The sequence below is a fragment of the Heterodontus francisci genome, chromosome 20 (assembly GCF_036365525.1).
Source record: "Heterodontus francisci isolate sHetFra1 chromosome 20, sHetFra1.hap1, whole genome shotgun sequence".
Lineage (NCBI taxonomy): Eukaryota > Metazoa > Chordata > Chondrichthyes > Heterodontiformes > Heterodontidae > Heterodontus > Heterodontus francisci.
The window spans coordinates 82,905,859-82,918,791 of NC_090390.1; the positions used below are offsets into that span (position 1 = coordinate 82,905,859).

Below are 12,933 nucleotides of genomic sequence, written 5' to 3' on the forward strand. Positions count from 1 at the left end.
CAGTGACGCCATCTATGAGTCAGCTTTGACCACCTACGGCAAAAGTGCGAAGAGAAATGCAGACTGGTTTCAATCTCATAATGAAGAGCTGGAACCTGTCATAGCCACTAAGCGCATTGCACTTTTGAACTACAAGAAAGCCCCCAGCGATTTAACATCCGCAGCACTTAAAGCAGCCAGAAGTACTGCACAAAGAACAGCTAGGCGTTGCGCAAACGACTACTGGCAACACCTATGCAGTCATATTCAGCTGGCCTCGGACACCGGAAACATCAGAGGAATGTATGATGGCATGAAGAGAGCTCTTGGGCCAACCATCAAGAAGATCGCCCCCCTCAAATCTAAATCGGGGGACATAATCACTGACCAACGCAAACAGATGGACCGCTGGGTTGAGCACTACCTAGAACTGTACTCCAGGGAGAATGCTGTCACTAAGACTGCCCTCAATGCAGCCCAGCCTCTACCAGTCATGGATGAGCTGGACATACAGCCAACCAAATCGGAACTCAGTGATGCCATTGATTCCCTAGCCAGCAGAAAAGCCCCTGGGAAGGACAGCATTACCCCTGAAATAATCAAGAGTGCCAAGCCTGCTATACTCTCAGCACTACATGAACTGCTATGCCTGTGCTGGGACGAGGGAGCAGTACCCCAGGACATGCGCGATGCCAACATCACCCTCTATAAAAACAAAGGTGACCGCGGTGACTGCAACAACTACCGTGGAATCTCCCTGCTCAGCATAGTGGGGAAAGTCTTTGCTCGAGTCGCTCTGATCAGGCTCCAGAAGCTGGCCGAGCGTGTCTACCCTGAGGCACAGTGTGGCTTTCGTGCAGAGAGATCGACCATTGACATGCTGTTCTCCCTTCGTCAGATACAGGAGAAATGCCGTGAACAACAGATGCCCCTCTACATTGCTTTCATTGATCTCACCAAAGCCTTTGACCTCGTCAGCAGACGTGGTCTCTTCAGACTACTAGAAAAGATCGGATGTCCACCAAAGCTACTAAGTATCATCACCTCATTCCATGACAATATGAAAGGCACAATTCAACATGGTGGCTCCTCATCAGAGCCCTTTCCTATCCTGAGTGGTGTGAAACAGGGCTGTGTTCTCGCACCCACACTTTTTGGGATTTTCTTCTCCCTGCTGCTTTCACATGCGTTCAAATCCTCTGAAGAAGGAATTTTCCTCCACACAAGATCAGGGGGCAGGTTGTTCAACCTTGCCCGTCTAAGAGCGAAGTCCAAAGTACGGAAAGTCCTCATCAGAGAACTCCTCTTTGCTGACGATGCTGCTTTAACATCTCACACTGAAGAGTGCCTGCAGAGTCTCATCGACGGGTTTGCGTCTGCCTGCAATGAATTTGGCCTAACAATCAGCCTCAAGAAAACGAACATCATGGGGCAGGACGTCAGAAATGCTCCATCCATCAATATTGGCGACCACGCTCTGGAAGTGGTTCAAGAGTTCACCTACCTAGACTCAACTCTCACCAGTAACCTGTCTCTAGATGCAGAAATCAACAAGCGCATGGGTAAGGCTTCCACTGCTATGTCCAGACTGGCCAAGAGAGTGTGGGAAAATGGCGCACTGACACGGAACACAAAAGTCCGAGTGTATCAGGCCTGTGTCCTCAGTACCTTGCTCTACGGCTGCGAGGCCTGAACAACGTATGCCAGCCAAGAGCGACGTCTCAATTCATTCCATCTTCGCTGCCTTCGGAGAATACTTGGCATCAGGTGGCAGGACTATATCTCCAACACAGAAGTCCTTGAAGCGGCCAACACCCCCAGCTTATACACACTACTGAGTCAGCGGCGCTTGAGATGGCTTGGCCATGTGAGCCGCATGGAAGATGGCAGGATCCCCAAAGACACATTGTACAGCGAGCTCGCCACTGGTATCAGACCCACCGGCCGTCCATGTCTCCACTATAAAGACGTCTGCAGACGCGACATGAAATCGTGTGACATTGATCACAAGTCGTGGGAGTCAGTTGCCAGCATTCGCCAGAGCTGGCGGGCAGCAATAAAGACAGGGTTAAATTGTGGCGAGTCGAAGAGACTTAGTAGTTGGCAGGAAAAAAGACAGAGGCGCAAGGGGAGAGCCAACTGTGCAACAGCCCCGACAAACAAATTTCTCTGCAGCACCTGTGGAAGAGCCTGTCACTCCAGAATTGGCCTTTATAGCCACTCCAGGCGCTGCTCCACAAACCACTGACCACCTCCAGGCGCGTATCCATTGTCTCTCGAGATAAGGAGGCCCAAAAGAAGAAAGAAAAAAGAAAGAAGTCATGAAAGCCTCTTGCAAGTCATCCCTTTAAACTCTGCTCAGCTGCAAAATATTACTGGTTATCAGCTAAATAACAGTTCAACAAATTGATCAGACACCTTGCTGTTTCAGCCATGGCTCAGTTGGTAGCACTCTCTCCTCCAAGTCAGAAGATTGTCAGTTTAAGTCCCACTTGAGGACAAAATCTAGCTGACCCTCTTCAGTGCAGTTATGAGGGAGCACTGTATTGCTGGAGGTGTCGTCTTTTCAATGAAACATTAAACAGAGGCCCTGGCTGCCTTCTCGGGTGGATGTAAAAGATCCCACGGCACTATTTCAAAGAAAAGCACGGGAGTTATCCCCGGTGCCCTGGCCAATTCTTATCCCACAACCAACATCACAAAAACAGATTATGTGGTCATTATTGCTGTTTGTGTGAGTTTGATGGGTGCAAATTGGCTGGCACATTCCCCACATTACAATAGTGACAACACTTCAAAAGTACCACATGGGTTCTTCGAATGTCCTGACGTCGTGATAGGCATTGTCTTTAGTTTTGCTTCTCAAAAGTACACAGTGAAGTTGTGCAATGTGTTTTTTTTTCTAGGACTCGCTCCACCATTGAACATACGAATTAGGAGCAGGAGTAGGCCATTTATTCGCTTCAAGCCAGCTCTGCCATTTAATAAGATCATGGCTGATCTGTTTGTGGCCTCAACTCCACTTTCCTGCCAAACCCCAATACCCTTTGACTCCCTTGTTAGTCAAAAATTTATCTACCTCTGCCTTAAAAATATTCAATCACCCTGCCTCCACCGCTCTGAGGAAGAGAGTTCCAAAGACTCTCCACCCTCAGAGAAAAAACTTCTCCATCTCTGTTTTAAATGGGTGACCCCTTATTTTTAAACTGTGTCCCCTAATTCTAGTCTCTCCCACAAGGGGAAACACCCATTCAGTGTCCACCCTGTCAAGTCCCCTCATGACCTTTGTATGTTTCAATAAAATCACACCTCATTCTTCTAAACTCCAAAGAATACAGACCCAACCTGTCCAACCTTTCTTCATACGATAGTCCCCCATCCCAGGTATCAGTCGAGTGAACCTTCTCTGAACTGCCTCTAACACATTTATATCCTTCAACTGCCTGGACTATGGGTGTTGGAATTCTCTTCCTGAACCTCTCTTCCTCTCCTTTTTAAGATGCTCCTTAAAACCTACTGTTTGACAAAAGCTTTGTCTCCTGTCCTAATATCTCCTTATGTGGCCTTAGATGTTGAACTTTCTTTGACGCTTCTATGAAGCACTTTGGGACATCTTACTACATTAACGTGCTATATAAATACAATTTATTGTTAAGACCTGGATACAGACAGGGTATCAGAGGCTGAAACTATCAGCGCTCGGGAGAAGGGGAAAATAGTAATGAAATATTACATCTTAAACCAACTGAAATATTTACTTTCCATTTTGTTTGTGCTATTACAAAACATCCCACATTGTTAATCATTAAAAAGGTTAAGATGATCATTGGTAAATATGGTTTATCAAAATTACTTTTCCTTTTGATTAAGGGTAAATTGGATCTCTACATTTCAGCAATGCAGGAGGACTAGGTAACTTGAGTCAGCAATAAACAACGCCTGGGTCTGGTACAGCTCTGGTTATGATTCAGCGTAAAGCCCACTGTACTCTGTCCCATCAACATGCCTGAACCCCCAACCTTAAATGTGCTAGTGAACAGGTGTGGCACTGCCATTTCCCACATCCTTGGCAACTGGGAGACTGCAGGACATTTGCCAAATGATTGTAGCATGAACTCAATCCTGGGAGTGAACTGGATTGAGATGCATTGTAGCACTGACACATGAGCTGGAAGGCTAGTGACATAATGCCCAGTCCCTTTTCTCTGCAGTTTTTCTCCATTTAAGGTACTTGCAGCTCAAGGGTGGCTTTGATATCTGTTACACTATTACAAACAAGTTGTACTCTCAATACCATCAATCCTTCAGACGGGAAAAGTAGGACAAATACCAAACTCAATGACCATTATAAAATGCAAAACGTACTATCCAGAGCATGTAACAGTGCAATCACGTTCAAGGATGCATATTGCAACACTTTTGACTGAACTCCGCCACAATTAACTTTTGTAACATTAAACACTAACATTCAGGGCCTCTCAATAGCTGAAGTAAAAGTAAAGGTAGGGAATTTAGATTGTAGTAAGTAGTGTTTGGAGTAGAATAAGGTCCCTATTGTAATTAGTACTCTAAAAGGGAGTAACTAAGGAGCTTAATCTAAGGCTAAGTCATGGCAGGAGAGCTCAGCCCCGTGGCTTGCTCCTCCTGCGCTATGTGGGAAATCAGGGACACTTCTAGTGCCCCTGGTGACCATGTGTGCAGGAAGTGTGTCCAGTTGCAGCTACTGGCTGACTGCATTGCGCAGCTGGAGCTGCAGATGGATTCACTGTGGAGCATCCGTAATGCTGAGGACGTTGTGGATAGCACTTTTAGCGAGGTGGTCACAACGCAGGTAATGGTTGCAGAGGCAGAAAAGGGATGGGTGACCACCAGGAGTAGTAGTAGGTGCAGGCAGGTTGTGCAGGAGTCCCCTGTGACCATCCCTCTCTCTAACAGATATACCGCTTTGGATACTGTTGGGAGGGATGGCCTCCCAGGGGAAAGCAGCAACAGCCAAGTTCGTGGCACCACGGATGGCTCTGCTGCTCGGGAGGGGGTGAAAAGAGTGGGAGAGCCATACTGCTAGGGGATTCAATCGTAAGGGGGACAGGCGTTTCTGTAGCTGCAAACGAGGATGGTATGTTGCCTCCCTGATGCTAGGGTCAAGGATGTCTCGGAGCAGCTGCAGGACATTCTGAAGGGAGAGGGTGAATAGTCAGAGGTCGTGGTACACATTGGTACCAACGATATAGGTAGAAAGACAGATGAGGTCCTGCAACAAGAATTGAGGGAGCTAGGTAGCAGATTAAAAAGCAGGACCTCAAAGGTTGTAATCTCTGGATTACTCCCAGTGCCATGTGCTAGTGCGTATAGTAATAGGAGGATAGAGCAGATGAATGATTGGCTGACGAGATGGTGCAGGAGGGAAGGCTTTAGTTTCCTGGATCACTGGATCTGTTTCTGGCAAAGGTGGGGCCTGTACAAGTTGGATGGGTTGCACCTGAACCAGAATGGGACCAACATCCTTGCTGTGAGGTTTGCTAGTGTTGTTGGGGGTGGGGATGGGGCGGGGGGGCGGTTTAAACTAATTTGGCAGGGGAATGGGATACAGAGTGGAGGTACAGTAGGGGGTGATGCACAGTCATATATAGAAGAGAAAATGAGTCCGTCTGGAAGGCAGAGCAAATATAGACCTGTTAAGGCACAAGTGAAAAATACAAGGCCGAATTGCATCTATTTTAATGCAAGGAGTCTTACGAGTAAGGCAGATGAATCGAGGGCATTGATTAGCACATGGCATTATGATATTATTGCTATCAGAGACATGGTTGAGGGAGGGGCAGGACTAGCAGCTCAATATTCCAGGGTATGGACTCTTCAGGCATGACAGAGGAGGTGGTATTGCACTGTTGATCAAGGAGTCAACTACTGCAGCAAGGAGGGATGATACCTTAGAAGGTTCCTCAAACGAGGTCATATGGGTTGAACTTAAAAAAAAAAAAGGGGCAATCACTTGGCTGGGAGTGTACTACAGGCTGCCAAACAGTCAGAGAGAGATAGAGCAGATGATATGCAGGCAAATCTCAGATGTGTAAAAGTAATAGGGTAATAATAGTAGGGAATTTCAACTTCCCCAGTATCAACTGGGATTGTCTTAGTGCAAAAGGCTTAAAGGGGGCGGAATTCTTAAAATGCAAACAGGAGAGCTTTTTGAGCCAGTATGTAGAAAGTCCTACAAGAGAAGGGGCAGTGCTGGACATAATGCTAGAGAATGAAGCTGGACAAGTGGTAGAAGTGTCAGTGGGGGAACATTTCGGGGATAGTGACCATAACTCTAAGATTTAAGGTAGTTATGGAAAAGGACTAAGATGGACCGAAAATAAAGGTACTGAATTGGGAGAAGGCAGATTTTTAAGATGATAAAACAGGATCTGGCCAAAGTGGACTGGGAGCAGATACTTTTAGGAAAGTCTACATCAGATCAGTGGGAGTCATTCAAAGAGGAAATGGTGAGAGTTCAGAGCCAACATGTTCCCATTAAGGTGAAGGGTAGGACCAACAAGTCCAGGGAACCCTGGATGTCAAAGGATATAGAGGATTGGATCAGCAAAAAAAAAAAGGAGGCTGATGGCAGATTCGGAGCGCTGAAAACAGCGGAGGCACTAGAGGAGTATAGAAAGTAGAGGGGGTACTTAAAAATAGTAATTAGGAGAGCGAAGAGGGGACGAAAAAACACTGGTGGGTAAGATAAAGGAAAATCCTAAGGCGTTTTATAAGTATATTAAGGGCAAGAGGATAACCAGGGAAAGAGTAGGGCCCATTAGGGAACAAAGTGGCAATCTGTGTGTGGAGGCCGAGGGCATAGGTAAGGTTTTAAATTGTTACTTTTCATCTGTGTTCACTATGGAGAAGGGCAATGTAGGTGCAGAGATCAGGGAGGGGGATTGTGATATACTCCAACATATTAGCATTGAAAGGGAGGAAGTATTAGCTGTTTTAGCAGGCTTAAAAGTGGATAAATCCCCAGGCCCAGATGAGATGTATCCCAGGCTGTTATGTGAGGCAAGGGAGGAGATTGCATGGGCTCTGACACAAATTTTCAAATCCTCTCTGACCACAGGAGAGGTACCAGAGGACTGGAGGACAGCGAATGTGGCACCATTATTCAAGAAGGGTGGCAGGGATAAACCAGGTAATTACAGGCCGGTGAGTCTAACATCAGTGGTTGGAAAATATTGGAAAAAATTCTGAGGGACAGGATTAATCTCCACTTGGAGAGGCAGGGATTAATCAGGGGTAGTCAGCATAGCTTTGTCAGAGGGAGATCGTGTCTAACAGATTTGATTGAATTTTCTGAGGTGGTGATGAAATGTGTAGATGAGGGTAAAGCTGTTGATGTAGTCTATAAGGACTTCAGTATGGCTTTTGATAAGGTCCTGCATGGAAGATTGTTTAAGAAGGTAAGAGCCCATGGGATCCAGGGCAATTTGGCAAATTGGATCCAAAATTGGCTTAGTGGCAGGAGGCAGAGGGTAATGGTCGAGGGTTGTTTTTTTGAGTGGAAGCCTGTGACCATGGCGTACCACAGGGATCGGTGCTGGGACCCTTGCTGTTTGTAGTGTACATTAATGATTTAGACGTGAATATAGGAGGTAAGTTCGCAGATGACACGAAAATTGGTGATGTCGTAAATAGTGAGGAGGAAAGCCTTAGATTACAGGACGATATAGATGGGGGGGTAAGATGGGTGGAGCTGTGGCAAATGGAATTTAATCCTGAGAAGTGTGAGGTGATGCATTTTGGGAGGACTAACAAGGCAAGGGAATATACAATGGATGGTAGGATCCTAAGAAGTATAGAGGGTCAGAGGGACCTTGGTGTACTTGTCCATAGATCACTGAAGGCAGCAGCTCAGGTAGATAAGGTGGTTAGGAAAGCATATGGGATACTTGCCTTTATTAGCCTAGGCATAGAATATAAGAGCAGGGAGATTATGATAGAGCTGCATAAAACGCTAGTTAGGCCACAGCTGGAGTACTGTGTACAGTTATGGGCACCACACTATAGGAAGGATGTGATTGCACTGCAGAGGGGTCAATAATCAGGGGGGCATAAATTTAAGGTAAAGTGCAGGAGGTTTAGAGGGAATTTGAGGAAAAAAATTTTCACCCATGGGTGGTTGGAATCTGGAACACACTGCCTGAAGGGGCGATAGAGGCAGGAACCCTCACGACATTTAAGAAGTATTTAGATGAGCACTTGAAACGCCATAGCATACAAGGCTATGGGCCAAGTGCTGGAAAATGGGATTAGAATAGTTAGGTGCTTGATGGCCAGCACAGACACAATGGGCCGAAGGGCCTGTTTCTGTGCTGTATAACTCTGACTCTGGTGTAACTTACTTGAAACACTGATGACAAAAAATTTGGCATTTTAGTCTTTGAATTTTGCTCTGAAAGGGGAACGACAACTCAGCCTTCCCTCTGCCAAAGTCGAATACAAATGCAACAGATTACAGTAGCTCTGACCCAATGGGCCGAATGGCCTGTTTCTGTGCTGTAACACTTTGTGGGTCAATGTTTTAGTGATGGGACTTGTATATTTTAAAAAACAAAGTTATGAGTGATCGTGAGCAGCACTACAATCAACAACTTCTGACTTGTAGAGAACACACTTGAGCAGCAACTGTTAACTGGAGAACCTCTGGGAGAGCACTGAAGACTGGAGATAATTATGAGGAGGAGAAAAAGGTTCCCTTATTTTTAAATTTTGCTTTTCCCACATACTAGTTTCAACGTTTTGATGAAGCAAATCAAGAAAACCTATTTCTACTATTTGGTGAGTTGTTAACTGGAGGACAGAAATGTAAAGATCATTAATAAACTAACAGATATTGGGGGTTTGTGAAGGGTTGTTTGGCTATGGAATGCTTGACTTGTAACTTTTGGGAACAGAAACTGTGAAAGAAAAATGGTGACGGGAAAGTGAGGGGAGATGCAATACACATGATTAAGGAATTAGTAATGGGACTCAACGTCATGTGAACTAGAAGTGTGGCTCTTTCTAAAGCACGGGACTCGTGGTGTTCGCTGCGAACAAGGTCAGAGCCAGCCGTTGGACACAAAGTCGCTCTGTAACTCCTTTCTCTCCCCCTCAGTCAACGGCAGCAGGGGAGCACGACAAGATCCTCCGTAATATCCGAACCATCCCATCGCCTCCTTGAGTGCCGCAATGCCATATCTTTGTGTAATCTGCAGGAGATAAGACCATTTTCCCTGTTATGTCTGAAAGGGAGCTCCTTAACAAAACTTATTTGAAGTGCTCTGTATGGTTCAGTTTATATCATACCCATTCTGGGGATATGGCAATGCCAGCATTTATTATCCATCCCTAATTGGCCCTTGAGAAGGTGGTGGTGAACTGCCTTCTTGAACTGCTGCAGTCCATCTGGTGTAGGTACACCCACAGTGTTGTTAGGGAGGGAGTTCCAGGATTTTGACCCAGTGACATTGAGGGAACAGTGAGATAGTTCTAGGTCAGGATGGTGTGTGGCTTGGAGGTTCCCATGCAGCTGCTGCCCTTGTCCTTCCAGGAGTAGAGGTCATGGGTTTCGAAGGCGCTGTCGAAGGCCCCTTGGTGCGTTGCTGCAGTGCATCTTGTAGATGGTACACACGGCTGCCATTGTGTGCTGGTGGTGGAGGGAGTTAATGTTTAAACTGGTGGATGGGGTGCCAATCAAGCAGGCTGCTTTTCCCTAAATAATGGCAAATTTCTGAAGCGTTGTTGGAGCTGCACTCATCGAGGCCCGTGGAGAGTATTGCATCACACTCCTGACTTGTGCCTTGCAGGTGGTGGACAGGCATTGTGGGGGGGTGCGGTCAGGAGGTGAGTTACACGCCACAGAATTCCCAGCCTCTGACCTCTTCCCCCGTGCAGCCATTGCACAGTAATCAAGAATTTATAATCAAGTTGATCTTTACAGCAAATGAAGTACATTTTTGAAGTGTAGTCACTGTTGTAATATAAGAATTGTGATGGTCAATTTGCACACAGCAAGATCCCACAAACAGCAATATGATGATGACCAGATCACTGCTTTTTGTGATGTTGGTTGAGAGATAAATATTGGCCAGGACACTGAGGAATCCTCCCCTGCTTTTCTTCAAATAGTGCAGAGATATTTTGTATCAGCTTTATCGTTTCCTGCGCCTGACAGTGCAGCACTTTTTCAGTACTGCGATGGGACTGTCAGCCTAGATCTTTTTAGCCAAGCCCTGGAGTGGGACATTTACCCACAATCCTCTGACTCAGAAGAGAGTACTGGCCCTGAGTCACAGCTGATACCTACGGCTGAATTTTGTCAGTAACTGAGAAGGACCAACACCAGAACTGAAAACGGGAGCTGACTTCGCGTGGATGGACAGTGGGACCCAACAGGCAGCATTTTTACCAGTGGTGGATAATTAACAAGCTGCTGCTGGGGCCGCCGTCCAATTAAGGACAGCGGTCCACCTCCCAGAACTTCCACCCTAATCAATGCTAAGGTGCCTTCGAAGACCAGGTAAGTTTTATTGAACAGGCAGCCCCTGGCAACGGGGTGGGGAGGTCAAATTCTGTGCCTGAGCTGCAGGGGGCGGCCATTCAAGAGAGCCCCTCCCCCACGAACCTGCTGGGAGGCTGCCAGGGCAACAGCAGGTCCTCTCGACACCGGCAGGCGGGGAAAGTGGCGCTTAATTAGCCACTTAAGCAGCTTGATTGGGCGGCTATGCCGCCGAGGATCCTACCACTGGTAATAATCCATGGCGGTGGAAGATGTTGAGCTCCTTTCCCGACGTCTTCCTCCACAATATCACCAGCCCTCCTGCTCCCATCCTGTTGCCGTAAGGCTGGCAAATTCAGCCCCCAGTTTTTAAACTGTGTAAGGGAAGGTTGGAGCTATACTTACTGCCGTGTTTGGCTCAATCAGCCTGTACTGGAGTTCACGAGCTTCCTCCCACTGCCCTCCAAGGCACAGCTTTTCCAAGTTGCACAGTGGCTCTCCAAGCACGTTGGCCAGTGCGCACACACCACCCACAGCACCTGCATACACACACACGTACACACAAAATCAGAGACAGAAAAATCAGTTTAATAAGGAAAGAACAAACTTGCACTTATGTAGCCACTTTCACAACCTCGGGACAACTGTGACTGGAACTAGCACTTCTGAGGCCGAAGGTTCCGCATTCAAGTCTCACTCCACAGACTTGAGTTCATAATCCACACTGACACTCCCGATGCCAGTACTGAGGGAGTGCTGCACTGTTAGAGGTGCTGTCTTTTGGATGAGACATTAAACCACGGCCCTAGCTGCCCCCTCAGGTGAACACAAAATATCCCACGGCACAATTTCAAAATAAAAAGCTATTCCTAGTGCCCTGGCAAATACTTATCCCTCAACCAACAGTGTTAAAACAGATTATCTGGTCATTATCACGTTGCTGTTTGAGACCTTGCTCGAGGCAAACTGGCAACAGTACAATATTTTTCTTTCAAAGCACTTTGCTTTTGAAGTGAAGTCACTGTTGTAACATCTACATCAGGGCCTGGGAGGCATTGAGTGGGTCATTATGCTTTTACCTCATTTTGGAATCCAGCAGAGACTGTAATTATTCACGTGAAATTACTTTGGGGTCTCAGCCCAGTTCCTATTTGGCAAAACCCCACAACTCTGAATTTCCTTGACATCATTCTCACACAGAAACTTCACTGCTGGTGTAGGGATTAGAAATGTTACTATAGTACAGCATGTTTCTGAGGTGAGGAATGAGACATTGTAGAGGGAGCTTTACCTGCCTTGGGAGTGTGATGGGGCAGTGTAGAGGGAGCTTTTATCTAACTCATGCTGTATTTTTTACTGGTTTGGTTTTTCTTTGTTTCTCTCTTAATTCCTTTTGTTTGTTTTTGGATAGCAGGATCCTGTCATTCACACCTCCCCTAGACACATCTTTTGTTTCTTTACTTGTCGCATGACCACTCCATTTGGCTTTACACCATGATCATTTGTCATTTATCTCTCCTGTCCTCCACCCTATCACAGATTTTCCCTTTTGTTCTTTTTCCCAACCTCTCCTCTTTCACTTGCTCAAAATCTGATACATTTCTAACTTTTCCCAGTTTTGATGAAAGGTCTACTAAGGAAGAGGATGCTGACAAAATATTGGGACAAGCAGAGATGGTAGAGGCAATTGATGGGATGAAATTTGATAGGAAGGATGTACTGGAATGGCTGGCTATACTTAGTGGATAAGTCGCCTGGTCCAGATGGCTTGTATCCCAGGTTGCTAAAGAAAGTGGGGGTGGAGATAGCGGAAGGGCTTGCCATACTCTTCCAATCTTCCCTAGATACAGGGGAGGTACCAGAAGATTGGAAAGTGGCAAATGTGATACCCTTATTCAAGAATGGGTGGAAGGACAGTCCTAATAACTACAGACCGGTCAATTTAACATCAGTGGTGGGTAAGGTTTTAGAAACAATAATCAGGGGAAAAAAATCAACAGGCACTTGGAGAAGTTTATATTAATTAAGAATAGCCAGCGAGAATTAGTAAAAGGGAGATAGATCATGCTTAACCAAAGACTTGCAGGTTGATAGGTAAATTGGCCATTGTAAATTGCCCTAATGTAGGTAGATGGTAGGAGAATGGTGAGGATGTGGTAGGGGATATAGGATTAGTATAAATGGGTGGTTGTTGGTCGGCACAGAATAGGTGGGCCGAAGGGCCTGTTTCAGTGCTGTATCTCTCTATGACTCTATGACTCATTGAATCTTTTGATGATAAACAGAGAAGGTTGATGAAGGGAAAGCAAAGGAGGTTGGCTATATGGATTTTATGAAAGTGTTTGACAAAGTACCACATTAAAGGCTGGTAAACAAAATTGAGGCTCACAGAATAGGAGGGTCAGTGTCAGCTTGGATAAACAATTGGCTCAAGC

General features: G+C 46.1%; 1 protein-coding gene across 2 annotated transcripts in view; it reads right to left on the reverse strand.

The window, feature by feature from the left end:
* Positions 1-3,601: 3,601 nt before the first annotated feature.
* hoga1 (4-hydroxy-2-oxoglutarate aldolase 1) overlaps positions 3,602-12,933 on the reverse strand; it is a 30,071-nt gene continuing 20,739 nt past the window's right edge. For both annotated transcript variants that reach the window (XM_068053136.1, XM_068053135.1), the window contains 2 exons: positions 10,904-11,037; positions 3,602-9,209 (listed from right to left, as the gene is read on the reverse strand). In XM_068053136.1, the coding sequence (XP_067909237.1) occupies positions 9,060-9,209; positions 10,904-11,037 (284 nt within the window). In that variant the 3' untranslated portion in view covers positions 3,602-9,059. The remainder of the gene's footprint in view (positions 9,210-10,903; positions 11,038-12,933) is intronic.